Source organism: Panthera leo, chromosome B3 (assembly GCF_018350215.1).
Source record: "Panthera leo isolate Ple1 chromosome B3, P.leo_Ple1_pat1.1, whole genome shotgun sequence".
Lineage (NCBI taxonomy): Eukaryota > Metazoa > Chordata > Mammalia > Carnivora > Felidae > Panthera > Panthera leo.
Window position 1 is genome coordinate 20,812,019 of NC_056684.1, and position 13,997 is coordinate 20,826,015.

Genomic DNA, 13,997 nt, shown 5'->3' on the forward strand with positions numbered 1-13,997 from the left:
CTTGATGATGCCCTGGCAGGTGGCGAGGGGCAGCCCCACCAGACTGGTGCCGTTGATGGACATGATCTGGTCCCCGATGCTCAGCTTCCCTGAGCGGGCGGCTGGGCCGCCATTCATCATGTTCGCCAGGATCACTGTAGGCAGGATGGAACCCCAGCCTGACTCCACCACCACCACGCCCAGGATCTCCCCCTTGTGCTTCTCCAGCTGCAGCTGCAAGGAAATCAGCAGTAAGAGGTGCCCGTGATGGGGGCCGGGGACCTGCCCGCCTACCCTCCAGCCTCGCCCAGCTCTGGCTCCCAAGCCCTCTTGGGGTGCCCCCAACAATCCTGGAAACCAGGAGCAGGCTCCCTCCCGCCCATGCCCAGCATGGACTCCCCCAGGCCCAAGCATGGCTCCAGTGTCCTGCCTCCCATTCTCCTCACCTCCCACATACCCATGGAGGAGGCAAGAAGAATGTTCTCAGACTCCAGGCCTCATATCTGCCCCTGGCTCTTGCTCTTGTCTAGAAAAGTCCTACGTCCCATCCATCCCAAGGGTCACTTTCTCAGAAAGCTGCCCGTCGTGCATTCCGCAAGAAGCCAGGATCATTCATTCATTCAATCATTCAATAAGCAGTCTGATTATTCATTCATTCACTCATTCAACAAGCAGCCAGGGTCATTTATTCATTCAACAAACAATAAGGGTCATTCATCCACTCATTTGCAAGCAGTCAGGGTATGGGTCATCCCCAGGGTATTTGCTCTTGTGTCTTAGGATAACTTTCTAAGGCCCTCCCCCTGCCCCCCCCCCCGCCCCTGCCCCCCAACAGCACACACAGGAACCTGCTGAGGCCTCCACTCCTGGCAGCTTTGAAACTCCCCTGGGCAGAGCACCCAAGTTCCCTGTTTTAAAGATGCTTCTCATATGCTTTTCAGAAACACCTCCTGGGTGCTGAGCTCCAGTAGATGATAATAGCAGCATTAAAAGGCACATTTTCAAGGTCATTAAGACTGATTGTAATCAGCTCCTTTGTTACAACAACACCTCATTTCACACACAAGTGCTCAGCTCTGAAGGCAGGAGCAAGCATTCTGGGCAACACTTCATTCTGCAGTGAGGACAGGGATTTGAGGAGCCCTTCTAGGGCTCCAGTCCTCTGGCAGTGAGCTGGTGTGGGGCAGTGCCGGCTGGCCCCAGCTCTTCAGGGACCCAGCATGGGTGGCAGAGGCCAGTGCAGCGTGGTGCCCGGGGCCCGCCGAGGGTGCGTGTGGCTCACCTCCTTGCGGTTCTCTGAGTTCGAGAAGTGGATGAGATCATCGTTGTACATCTCCTGGGTGTTGATGATGTCGCTGTACTCTTTCTGGCTCAGGTCTTCTGGGTTGATGCCGTTAGCCCGCAGGAACTCCTGGTAGGCCACGCTAAAGGCCTGGCCGATGGACTGTGCGATCAGCTGGGCCTGTGGGCAGGGAGAAGCCCACTGGAGACACCAGCACAGGCTCCATGCTGCCTGGAGCAGAGTGGCCGCGGCAGAGCTGGGGGCAGAGTGCACACAGAAGCCTACAAAGGACCCCTGTCTGGGCTTAAAGGAACAAGTGGGGGCTGGCGCCCGAGCGGCCCCGTGGGTAAGGCATCCGACTCTCAGTTTCAGCTCAAGTCATAATCTTGCTCTTCTGGAGTTAGAGCCCCGCATTGAGCTCTGTGTTGACAGTGTGGAGCCTGCTTGGGACTCTCTCTCTCAGCCCCTCCCTTGCTTTTTCTCTCTCTCAGAATAAATAAATAAACAACAACAACAAAAAGAGGGGTGCCTCGTGGCTCAGTTGGTTTGGCTCAGGTCATGATCTCATGGTTCGAGGATTTAAGCCCTGCGCTGGGCTCTGTGCTGACAGGTCAGAGCCTGGAGCCTGCTTCAGATTCTGTCTCTCGTCCTCTCTCTCTGCCCTTCCCCGACTTGCACTCTGTCTCTCTCGCAAAACTAAACATTAAAAATAATTTTTTTAAATTGTAGGCTCTCTTCTGGTGATAGCTGTCTTCCCACTAACGCCCCCTGGTCGGCTGACTATCTGCCGTCAGGGACCAATCCTGACTGCTCCCACCTGAGCTGTTTAAGTCCCAGACCATCCAGAACAAAGCACAATTTCAAAAAGTCTGAGAAAATTATGAATTGTTTGCTAAATATCACATTTTTGTTGCTTACATTGGTGACTGTCCTATATTTTCTTTCCACCCCTCTTATTTCCAAAATAGACTAGAGGTGTGTTCTTCAGGGAGTGTCACAGAGACTGTCAGTTGTCTCCCCAACATTTATGTCTCCTCAACAACTGAACCCAATGGCAACTGGGGAGGCAGGTGTGTGTTCAGCTGTTCTGGTGGGGGGTGTGGCTGTTCCAGGCTGAGGTAGATAAGAAGCACCAGACCTAGGGACACCAGCACAGACCCCACAGAGAAAATCACTTCTTTCCACTTCAGGGAACCACTTGTGTGGACATTACTGAATCTCTGACATTGCAGAGCCCTGGGCATTGAAAAGTCATTGTCAGGCATTGCCTGTCACCAGCCAGTGTGCAGATGGGGGACAGGTGGGTGGCAAGAGCTAAACCCCGAGCTCCCAGAAGGATGCCAAGCACGCTAACAGCTGTGTGGCCCTGGAGAGCAACAGGGCTCCCAGCAGCTTGGCCCACCACAGGGCCTCCTCCCCCAGCCCTGGAGTGAAGGGACCCCAGTGCTGGTCTACCCCCTGCCACCACCTGCCTCCCCAACAGCCATCAAGGGGGCCTTCTGCATGGGTGCCCTCAGCAAACCTCAGGACTGGGAAACAAAGGATTTGACCTAAATGCCTAAATCCCTTCCTCCTTCTACACACTGCATGATTTAAGTGCCACAAATGACTATGTCTCTGTAACGAAGTGGGCTGGGCTAGGTAATAATGGCAGAGCGTGGAAGGCTTTCCTGAAATAGGTGCAGATTCTAGATTGAACTGCCCTCCCACACTGGGCCCTCAACAGTTTACAGGAAGGACAAGCCAATGTTCACTGGAGTAAGCCCTGCCCACTCCCAAGATCAGTATTTTGGTATTTTGGCAGTGCTGTTTGGGTGGACCAGGCAGAGATGCTGTGTCCTGGGGACCACTAAGTGACACCCCAGCCTGGACATGCGTGGATCGGAGGGTGGGGAGCCTGGGAGAGGCACATCAGAGAACAGCAGAGCAGCAGCCAAGGGCAGAGGGTGGAAAGTGAGGGTAGGGGGGACAGGGAGCCTGGGAACTGTCCTGCCCCCCCTGGGGTCTCAGGACTTGCTGCTGGTTGCCCCGAGGCCTCCAGGTCTGTCTCCAGCTGACTGAGGTCCTGACAGCATGGGAGTCTGAGAGCAACACTCCCTTCACAGCTGCACTGATAGTCTGGCAGGGCTGCCCAGTGCCCTGGGATCCACCTAGGGTTCTGCCTGGGTGCCCTAGCCCAACCCATAGGAGCTCCTAGGGACAGTGGGTTCCCTGGGATGCCATCCAGGAGCCCTTGGCATCTCCCCGCCAGCTGCTGGTGGCAGTCTCCTATTTCCCCATCCACCCTGTGTCCTGGTGTCTCTCCCAGCTGGACTGGGGGACATGCTTGGAGCCCTTCAGACAAGGGGCTCACCTGCCCCCCAGTTCACAGCCTGGGCCTGTGGGTGCTCAATGCTGTGAGGCCAGGAGTCCCACCCAGGAAGGTGGGGAGTACAGGGGGCCTCAGCGAGGGGCTGGCATTGGCAGGGTAGTGCCCAGAGGTGACCAACCTCCTGCAGGAGGTGAGGAAGGGAAAAGGGAGCTGCCATACCCCCAGCACTCCTTTGTGTGGCTCATCTACACCGGCCTCAGCCCAGGAGCAACTGTTTCTAGAGGGAAACTGAGGCTCAGAAAGAGCCCTGGTATCCTTACTGCCACTCCTGTTTTCTGCAGGTGTCCTACACCACTGTCACCAGACCCTCAGAGATCCCTTACTCATCCCCAGCAGCCCCCCTGGACGGAGCCACCATCCAGGTCATACGCTCTGGGCAGCTGCTCAGCGTCCCTGGACACACCCCAGGGGGTGGGTCCTTCCCCTCCCTCCTTCAAGGACCACTTGGGAATCCTATTCATGCCCACCTTTATTGGCCCTCACCTTCTCTCCTTGCACTGAAAACACTGGGCCACAGCAGCAACCCCCTACAGCAGTATCCCTCCTCTACCCCTTGGCCCACAGCCATCCACAGGGGCGGGCACCTCCCCTTTGTGCCCCCTGCTCCTCATGACTTCTGTGCCAGCAGACCATTCACCCTCCGCTGCTGGCCTACTCCTTATCTTACCCTGTCTTTCACTCATAGCCCTTCCCAAGGGCCCATCTTCACCAACCGCCCCCCCCCCAAGTCTCTATGACATCCTCAAACCCTGAGTCACACAGAAGTGCCCAATTAGGTGTCCACAGATATCTGTATTGTGGCAAAAAGAATATGTGTGTGCACCAGTGGGTGTGTTTAAATTTCTTCTCCAATCAGTATGCCATCACTGCAAAGCACTTCTACCTGTCTTCAACTTCTTAATAAAGATGGCTGCCTCCATCCCTACAGTCTCCAAATGTAAAAACTGGTGGGGGGGGGGGGGGTCGTTCCCCTCTGCTTCAGGTTTCTGACCTGCAAGTCCATATGTGAACAAGAATGATCCTTGCCAAGTGTCCACGGAGAAAGAGACTGATTTTTAAAAATTCTACTTTGGGGGTGCCTGGGTGGTTCCGTTGGTTAAGCGTCTGACTTCGGCTCAGATTATGATCTCGCAGTTCACAAGTTCAAGCCCTGCATTGGGCTCTGTGCTGACAGCTCAGATCCTGGAACCTACTTCAGATTCTGTGTGTGTGTCTTTCTCTGCCCCTCCCCCACTCAAGCGCCCCCTCCCCCCGCCCCGCCTCTCTCTCTCTCTCTCTCTCTCTCTCTCTCTCTCTCTGTCTCTCATAAATAAACATTTAAAAAAAAGTTTTAAAAAAATAAAAATTCTACTTTGGCAACAGCCACAACAAGATCTTCCCACCAGGGGGCAGCAGAGAGACCCGGGCCCATTCTCTCCTGTTCTCACCTCCTGGCCTTGGGCTCCCTTCTCCCATCCCTATTATCCAATTCCAGGCTCAGAAAGATGCTGTCATCCCATTGAAGGAAAGAGTCAAAGGGTTCATGGTCTCCTAGCAAGTCTGCAGTATTTAAGCTTCAGAATTATTTTTCAACTTATCCTGATGTGAAGTGATCACGAGTGAAAGCAGAGCTACTCCCCAGACACGGATGCTGCCTTTCTTGTGTGCAAGCCCCACATGTGAAAATGTGCATCTTGACAACAGAAAAAAGTCAAGGAGTATTCTCTTTTAGGAGGATAAGGTTTTGTTAAAGGATATCTTCAGATAGCTAGCCACCAATCCCCCCGCCCCCAGCCTATTTAACTATGGTTCAATTTATAAACAGCCTTGAAGTGAAGAAGAACTGTGTTCACCATCTCTGCAAACTCTGAGTGTTAGAAAATACATCAATGACAGTGCATGGGATTTCTACCTGAGACTTGGCTTCCAAAAAGCCTGGGATGCCGGAGCCCTGGTGAAGTCTGGGCTGTTGGGAGAGGGGTGTGGCACGCCTGTGTGGTTACTTACGTCCTCGGACTCAAACACATGGCAAATCATCTTGTACTGCTTCTTCCCCTCCTGGGCCCCGGGGGTGGTCTCAATGCAGTCCTGAGAGGCTGACCGGGGCATGCGGCGCCTGGCCATCAGCACCACGATGTTCCCAATGTCTGCGATATAGGAGATGGTGCGCAAGGCATGGTCCATCATGGTTTCCTGTCAGGAGAGAGAGGAAGGGGTCCACGTTAGGAAACGTCAGGGAGAACAAGCCATTAAAAAACACTCAAATGAAACACCTGGGTGGCTCAGTTGGTTAAGTGTCCAACTTTGGCTCAGGTCATGACCTCGCAGTTTGTGAGTTTGAGCCCCACGTCAGGCTCTGTGCTGACAACTTGGAGCCTGAAGCCTGCTTCGGATACTGTCCCTCTCTCTGCCCCTCCCTGACTCGTGCTCTGTCTCTCTCTCTCACTCTCAAAAATGAAAAAATGTTAATAATAATAATAACAATAAATAAAAATAAAAATAAAAAACACTCAGGTTCAGAACTTCTCAAACTTGACACTGATGATGTTTGGGGTGGGTCATTCATTGTGAAGGGCTGTCCCATACACTGTAGGATGTTCAGCAGCATCCCTGGCCTCTACCCACTAGATGCCAGTAGCATCTCCCCCTTCCTAAGCTGTGACAACCAAAGATATTTCCAGCCTTTGCCAAGTATCCCCTGGTTGAGAATACACTGCTCCAGTGAACACAGAATTTCAGGGGAGCAATTCACAGTCAAGGTGAATCTGCCTTCACCTTCAGCCTAGAGCACTCTTCCACTGCTTCTTGGAGGCACGATGTTGGGGTGGAGCTCATGGTCCCCGCTGGAGGGAGAGCAGGGAGGCTGCCGGCAGTGAAGCCTGTCCCCACCTAATCACAGGTAGTCTGTGGCTCTGGAGAAGGGTTCCTTCCCTGGAAGACATGTGTTTCTCCCTAGCAGATAAGGAAGGCTCCAAGGCCAACATTTTCCACAGATAAGTTCTTCCCAGGGAGCCCAAGCCCCGGTCAGGGGACACTGAGGCAGCTCCCCTGACTGATGGATGGGTCTCAGTAGCCATTCACTTCCCTGGGCTCCTGGCAGGTCCATTACTCTTGATGGCTTTTGTTGTCTGACAGGACTGTCCACTGAGCGTCTTGCTCGTGACCCCTGCCTAACAGGCTGCGCAAGAAGGCTCGGAGAAACTAATCAGTTGTTCTTTTATGCATTTGTGCTTTTTTGCACAAAAGAAAACTGGGTACTTCGGCAACCTCTGAAGCCCCTTTTCTTCCTCACGAATCCATTTTACAGCAGGTGTTGCCCCACGTCTGTCTTCTGGGAGCTGAGCTGTTTTCTGGCCAAGGCTACGTTTAAAACCACAAGGGCCACTTTTCAGAAAGGGGGACTGGAGAGGGGCCAGTGGTGGTGGCTCCTCAGCATTTCCTGATTTCTGCCCGCATGTCCAGGGTAGAGCCATTGTCCTCCCAGACGGAGGGGCACCTAGGAACTCACAGCCTTCTAAAACACATGTATTGTCTAGCTCTGCTTGTTGCAAGGGCCCAGGAGCAACGACGCGCCCACAATGCTGAGCACAGCCAGCACGCAGGTCTTTGTTGCTGTATGTCATCCCCACACTAAAAAGAACTGTGTGTGGCTCCCTGAAGAAATGGCTGATTCCAGGTCTGGGGCAGAGCAAGTGTAAGGGGAGCTCAGAATACCTCACTGTCTCAGAAAGCAACGACAAGAGCAAAGACTAGAGGGAAGATGTTAAAAACACACAGGACCCAGTTTAAAGGTCTCTGGCTGGCTGAATTTGGGATCACTGGAGCACCAAAAAGAATAAGGAAGTTAACAGAGGTAACACAAGTTAAAAAATAAACATCAGTCCACAGTGAAGACAGAGAGAGAAAGAAACAAAAGGTCTTCTGCACAGATAGAGAGAGGTCTGATAATACAAGTGGAGAGCGTGACATGATTAGAAAATCACCATTTTGCACTTCCAATGTTCGAACCAACTCAAGCAAGATGATCACTGGATGCTAAAACCTTTAGGCGAAAAAGGGTGTGAGGGAACGGGGTACCCACACATCCAGTGACACCACACAGATTACTCGCTGATGACAAAGAAGCAAAGGGGTCATTACCCCGGCATCTGGCCGTCCTCAAAAAGGCCCAGTAATGGAAATCTGGCCCCAGAGTGAATGGGGCCTCCCTCTCAGCAAACCTCAAGCACACAGCATTGCCTGAGGCCTTCCCGACCCCTCCCTCCATCTACCCCTTGCCCTTGGCCTCCTTCCCGCTTTCTCCTTCTCAGCTCATAGGCGTTTATATCCTGCATGGCTCACTTCCTCCTCATGGATCTGTCTTTTCCACCAACAGCAGTGTAAAGCACAGGAAAAATGAGAAGACTCTGGCCACAACACATGGTTTACAGGTAGAAAATCTTAAGAGAGCCCCCCCCGCCCAACCGACTCTGGCCCCCTGATGGAGGACCACCCATTCAGAGGGCAGAGGGCTGCCACAGGATTTCCACCCTCCAGCTCCATTCCCTGGACCCGGCATACGGAGGTTTCAGGAAGGCCATTCTAGAATCCTGACGGTGAGCACACACAGCTTCCGAATCCCGCTTTCCTTCCCCTTCATTTCGTCTATTTAATTCAGCTGCAGCCAGCACACCTACATCCCCGGCATCTTTATCTTCCCGGCCTGATGCTCCTCGGTCCCCTGCAGCTTACTCTAGAATCCACAACCCATTCAAGACCCAAGGTCCGGAGGAGCAGTGGTCCTTGGGGACAGCCATTCAGCTCATCCCAGAGGGAAAGTTCTCCTGTGATTAGAGGTGGGACGTTAGGGGTTTAATGACAGGATTTTAAACAACGGTCTTTAAAACCTTACCTGTGTGTCCGCATTTAACACCTTGATCCTCTGGGTGGAGATGAAGAGATCCACTTCAGTCAGAGTCTGGGCATCCCCCTCCGAATTCTAAGAAAGGACAGTGGATACTGTTACAAATTAAAAAAAAAAAAGAAAGAAAGAAAAAAGAAACAACTAACTTGAACAAAAGCCTGACAATTTTACTAATGACCCTGAGCGCCCCTAGAGGGAAATGCTGCCCCAGCTTGGAGCAGCCATGGGAAATCTAAATTGCACACCGCCTTCCAGCGCAATCTGTAGCGAAGTGAGTTCTAAAGGCAGTTTGCACAGGGCGTGAAGGAGGAGGGAGGAGACAGCTTCCGGAAGCCTGAGCATGGAGGGGGGCTGGACGCCTGGGGTCTTATGTCCCAGCATCCAAAGCGCAGCCCTTCCACTCCCTAAAAAGTAGGCCTGTCTGCCGACCCTTATCAAGCCCGGTGAAGGTACAGGGCCTCTGTACTCAGGCTACATGCGTTTCCTGGATTTGGGATTCCAAATATCCCCAGGAAATGGGGAAGAAATTTTCAAAGAAGTTGGATTAGATTGTCAGCATCTTCTTCTGATTTAAATAATCCTAGTCATGTCAACCGCCCCAGCAGGCTTAATGCTGGTCTTCCAAAAACCCTAAGGGAACTAAGACTCCAGCCGGACTCAGTGCTGCCCTCCCAGCAACATCAGAGAAACCAGAAGAATCTGTCACACAAATGCCCCTGCTTTGTCAGCTCCTGGAATACCTTCAACATATGGTCAATTCTTATGTGTACATGGAATGTTCTAGAAGCTGAGTGCACTATTTATTTAGGGTCTGCCCTCAACCAAGATAGCTTGTCATTAGGTTTTACATCCATGGGAATCCTAACTGCTGCTGCACAGTGGCAATGAAATACAAATTCTTCCGGTGTACCCACTGAGGTAAGTAATTCTTTGTGATCACTAAGAGCCCACAGTGGCATATCTTCCACTTCAAACGAGCAGAAAGTGTGATTTAATTCCTCACTAAAAAATCTGAAATCAGAAATCCCCCTGCTGACAATTCCTCAAGAATTCAGAGTCACAGAGGGGCCTGTATAATATTGATAAATTCGTATTTTAGCTCTGTTTTCAAGGGAAGCAGTCTTTGGGGCTTTCAGCCCACCACGAGATGACACTGCTTTTAACTGATTTTAAGGAGAACACAGTTCTGGGGCGCCTGGGTGGCTCAGTCAGTTGGGCGTCCGACTTCAGCGCAGGTCATGATCTCACAGTCTGTGAGTTCGAGCCCCACGTCAGGCTCTGTGCTGACAGCTCGGGGCCTGGGGCCTGCTTCGGATTCTGTGTCTCCCTCTCTCTCTCTGCCCCTCCCCTGCTCATGCTTGGTGTCTGTCTCAAAAATAAATAAAAACATTAAAAAAAATAATTAAAAAAAAAACACAGTTCAAAATAATCCAGGTGAAAATACTTTGCAGGAATGTAGAAGAACTACTTTTTCTCTGATTTGAAAAACCAGGTTATATCCTACATCCACATGCTTCTAAAACATTATAGTGTGGGGTTGTTCCTCAAAATCTTGTTGCTAAAAAAACAAACAAACAAACAAACAAAAAAAAACAGGTTGGGCCAGAAGCAAAAAAAAAAAAAAAAGTTTGCAGGAAGTTTGAGCGCTATGATGTACTTGATCAGAGAACAGGGACATACACATAGAGCTGAATGAGCTCAGACGGGGTGGGGGGTGAATGGATTAAGCCAAAACCTGATCAGTAATGGTGAACAGCAAAGCTCGCCCCATTGTACTCTCTGCTGGAAGAAAGGGGGAGCGCACTGTGCATCCAACAGAGGGCCAGCAATCAGGTGGGCATGTCTGTGGATGGGGGCACCATGACCCCACAGGCAGCAGCACGTCAGCTGTGTGGGGATGCTGCTTACTCCTGGTCCTAGGCTCCTATCAGCACTTGCCTGGCTAGATGTGAGCACACCAGAAAAGGAGCCCTCAGCCACGATCCTGAACATCCCCTTGCCCGAAGGGAAGAACAACTCTCCATGGATATAATCAGGTGAGCCAGCCGCAGAGGCTCTTCTGAGCTGGGTCTGCCTGCTCCCATCCATTCGGGCTCTCTGGACTACAGATCTGAGGACCAGGCACAACAGAGCCCTGTTCCAGCTGCCTGGTATTTGGGCACAGGGGTGTAGGGGTGCACCGGGCAACTGCAGGCAAAGGACACCTCCTCCTTGGTGGGGCGGGGGAGCACACCCCAATTACAGGTCTGCAAAGCCAACCCATCTGCACTGCCTGGAGGCTCCCAGCAGAAAGCCGGCTTGGGCAGAGGGAGATGGCTGAGTTCCTTCCTCTCCTACAGGTCAGGGAACCCAAGGAAACACCTCGGGACAAAGAGCAAATGTCACGGGGAGAGAAGTCTCACCACAGGAGGAAGGGAGCCACCAGACAGGCTCCTCTGGCCACACAGACAGAAAACAGGTGTTCTAGATGAGGGTGGAGGACTAAATCTCTTGCTGTCAAAGCACCAAGCCTGCACCTGCACCAAGTGAGCGTCTTCCAACGCCAAGCATTTGAGATTTCCTGTATCGGGAGGACCCAGCATTTACTAAATGACCAGTTTTACAAACAAATGACCAGGGGGTCACCTCAATTTTTTTTTAAAGTTTGCTCATGCTCCAGAAACTCTTACCAGTGGAGAACGCAACTCATGGACAAGCTGACCTTCTCATCATCCTGATTTAGTAAATTAAACTTAATGAGTCTTTAAATATCAGAACAATTTAATTAATTCTGTACAGGAGGCCGAAGCACTCAATGCGTCACATGGTCATGTGAAATGCTACATGTGAAAGCTGTTGATGGGAAACAGTAACGTCACAGCATTAACCATGTTCTGGCATGAGAGACTGAACAAAAACGTAACAAGGGCAATGATGAGGTTCTTCTATAAGTGGGTGGTTAAAAAAAAAGTGTCCGTGGTTTTGTTCAAAAATCTACTTATCTACCAAGGGAAGAGGAGGAAAAAGCTGTTTGCCACATGATTTGTGTTCCTACAAATAGGACCGCCCCCCAAACTGCATAGGACAAAGCCCAGAAACACCAGCAAACCCCTTGGTCCTACACACCGCTTTTTTCTTGATTTTAGCAGCCTTTTGCATCCTCTGAGCAGCATGTAAGAGAAAAGAAAAACAGACAAAGGAAGAAAGAAAGGAAGAGAAGGAAGGGCAGCAAAGTTATTTTAGACTTATGGTTAACACCCTGGGACTCAGACCTTGTGCTCAGAGGAAAGGGGCAGGGGCAGGATGGGTGCATAGCCATCACTTCGGGGAGCACACACACTGACCAAGAGAAGCCCACACACGTCCCCCAAGCGCTGGAAATTACCAACAGCCACCCAGATCTACGAGGGTAAGACTAAGGACAGAGAGATGCAGAACTGGCAGAAAAGCGTCAGGCTCTAGGCAAGGGAGCAGGACTGGGGTCTGGGCAGGAGGGCCCGGGGCTCTGTGCATCTCCTCCCCTGACCACCATGGGCTCACACCACAGACCCCTTTGCCTCTATAAGAGGGGGGGAGGGGTCTGACACGATTTCTCACCCCATAGAGGCCACCAGCATCCACAGACCCTGAACTGCCCAGAGGGGCACCTCCTCAAGCCACCACGCCCTTCTCTCCTGACCCCCTTAGTTTTGCTGACTTGGCCTCATCTTTCTCCTGCCCGTCTGCACCCACTGTTCAAAACCAGGCGATTCAATGGGTACCCAGAGCAGCAAATATGTCAGAAATTTCTATTTAAACGAAAAGTGTGATTCCTTTGTTTCCCCTTCTGCAAGCACTTTGGTGCCAAAGATATACAGACCATCAAAATGGGATTTGAGCCTCCACACAAATGTGTTTTATGAATGGAATGTGGTGGAACCTTTAAAAATTGTGTCTCCAGTGGCCCGGTGGTGGCTCCTCATTAAGGAGCCAGCAGCCTCTGTCCCTAGCCCAGCATTCTTCTAGACAGGCCAAAGTCTCCCTTGGCCTCTCCAGGTGCCTCAGGCATTCCCGCTCTCCCTGCTGAGGGTGGTTGCATCCCCCTTCCCAACTCCAGTGCCTCCCCACAGTGAACCAGGGCTCTGCTGAGCCCACCAGTACCTTGACCCGGCTGACGGCCTCCTGTGCCTGCATCATTCTGATGTTTTTGGAAGGGTTACGTTCTGAGAGCAGCTGGGTGGACCCCAGGTAGTTGGCAGCAAAGATGATCCCATCAATGAGGTCTTCTGGTTCGCAGGGCCCTGGAACTGAAGAGGGCACAGTTAGCATCTTCCCAGAGGACAAAGGAACAAGGCAGCAGGGACAGGGGACAAAGGAGAAGGGCTGAACCATTGCCCATCTGCAGCCAGCAGAGGGAGGCCAGTCTGCTTCCCTCCTCACTACACAGTGCATGGTATAAGTAGTTTCACAAAATCAACACCCCGGTCAGAAAACTCTACATGCATGATACAGGAGGACAATTCCAGGTCACTCAAGGCACCTCAGCCTCCATGGTGACAGCCACTTGCTACAATCCCAGAGATGCCCTGTCCCCAAGTGGGCAGCATTTCCATGCCTGCCCCAGAGCCCTCTGGAACTCAGGACAGTGAGCAGACACTGCCTGCTACCCTACAGTTCTTCTGGGGCTTTCTCCTCCACTTCTGCACTGTAGGATTCTGGCCCTGTCACATGCCTGGGTGGGCACCCCCATCCCATACACCTCAGGTCCAGGCTGGGTGACATGGTGCTTGCTCCACCTGCTGCCTCTAGGCCAGCGCTGTCAACAGAATGTCCTGCCATGATATCGAATGTTCTATCTTCGTGCGGTTCAGCACAGGAACTGCTAGCCATGTATGGCTTTGGGGCACTTGAACTGTGGCTACTGCAAGAGGACCTGAATATTTTTTTAAGTTTATTTATTTAGAGACAGAGAGTGTGAGCAGGGGAGAAGCAGAGACAGAGAGGAAGAGAGAGAGAATCCCAAGCATACTCCACACTGTTAGCACAGAGCCTGATGCGGGGCTCGAACCCACAAACTGTGAGATCATGACCTGAGTCAAAACCAAGAGTTGAACGCTTAACCAACTGAGCCACTCAGGAGCCCCAGAGGAACTGAATTTTTTAATTTTATACAACCTAACTAATTTACATAGAAATAGCCACATATGGCTAGTGGCTCCTGTCCTGGACAGGCAGCTGGAGGTAAGATCAGCAAACCTTTTCTAAGGGGCTAGATGCAAAATATCTTGGGCTTTGCGGTCTGTCTGTCCTAGTCACCTCTGCACCTGTAGGACAAAAGCAGGCACAGGCAATATGTCTAATGAGCAAGCACAGTCCTGAGTCTGTAGTCTGTAACCATCACTCAGCTTGCCTCTGAGACCCACCCACCTTCCTTTCCAGGTCACACAGCCTTCTTCCCTCTCCCTGCCTGCCTCTGGCCAGATCCCTCCTTGTGAGGGCCCTTGGCTCTGGTTCTCAGGCTCCCC

The 13,997-nt window shown here is 51.8% G+C and overlaps 1 protein-coding gene across 7 annotated transcripts in view; it reads right to left on the minus strand.

Moving 5' to 3' along the window:
* APBA2 (amyloid beta precursor protein binding family A member 2) overlaps positions 1–13,997 on the minus strand; it is a 266,467-nt gene that overhangs the window by 12,369 nt on the left and 240,101 nt on the right. For all 7 annotated transcript variants that reach the window (XM_042941220.1, XM_042941215.1, XM_042941219.1 and 4 more), the window contains 5 exons: positions 12,634–12,779; positions 8,503–8,589; positions 5,619–5,804; positions 1,262–1,441; positions 1–213 (listed from right to left, as the gene is read on the minus strand). In XM_042941220.1, the coding sequence (XP_042797154.1) occupies positions 1–213; positions 1,262–1,441; positions 5,619–5,804; positions 8,503–8,589; positions 12,634–12,779 (812 nt within the window). The remainder of the gene's footprint in view (positions 214–1,261; positions 1,442–5,618; positions 5,805–8,502; positions 8,590–12,633; positions 12,780–13,997) is intronic.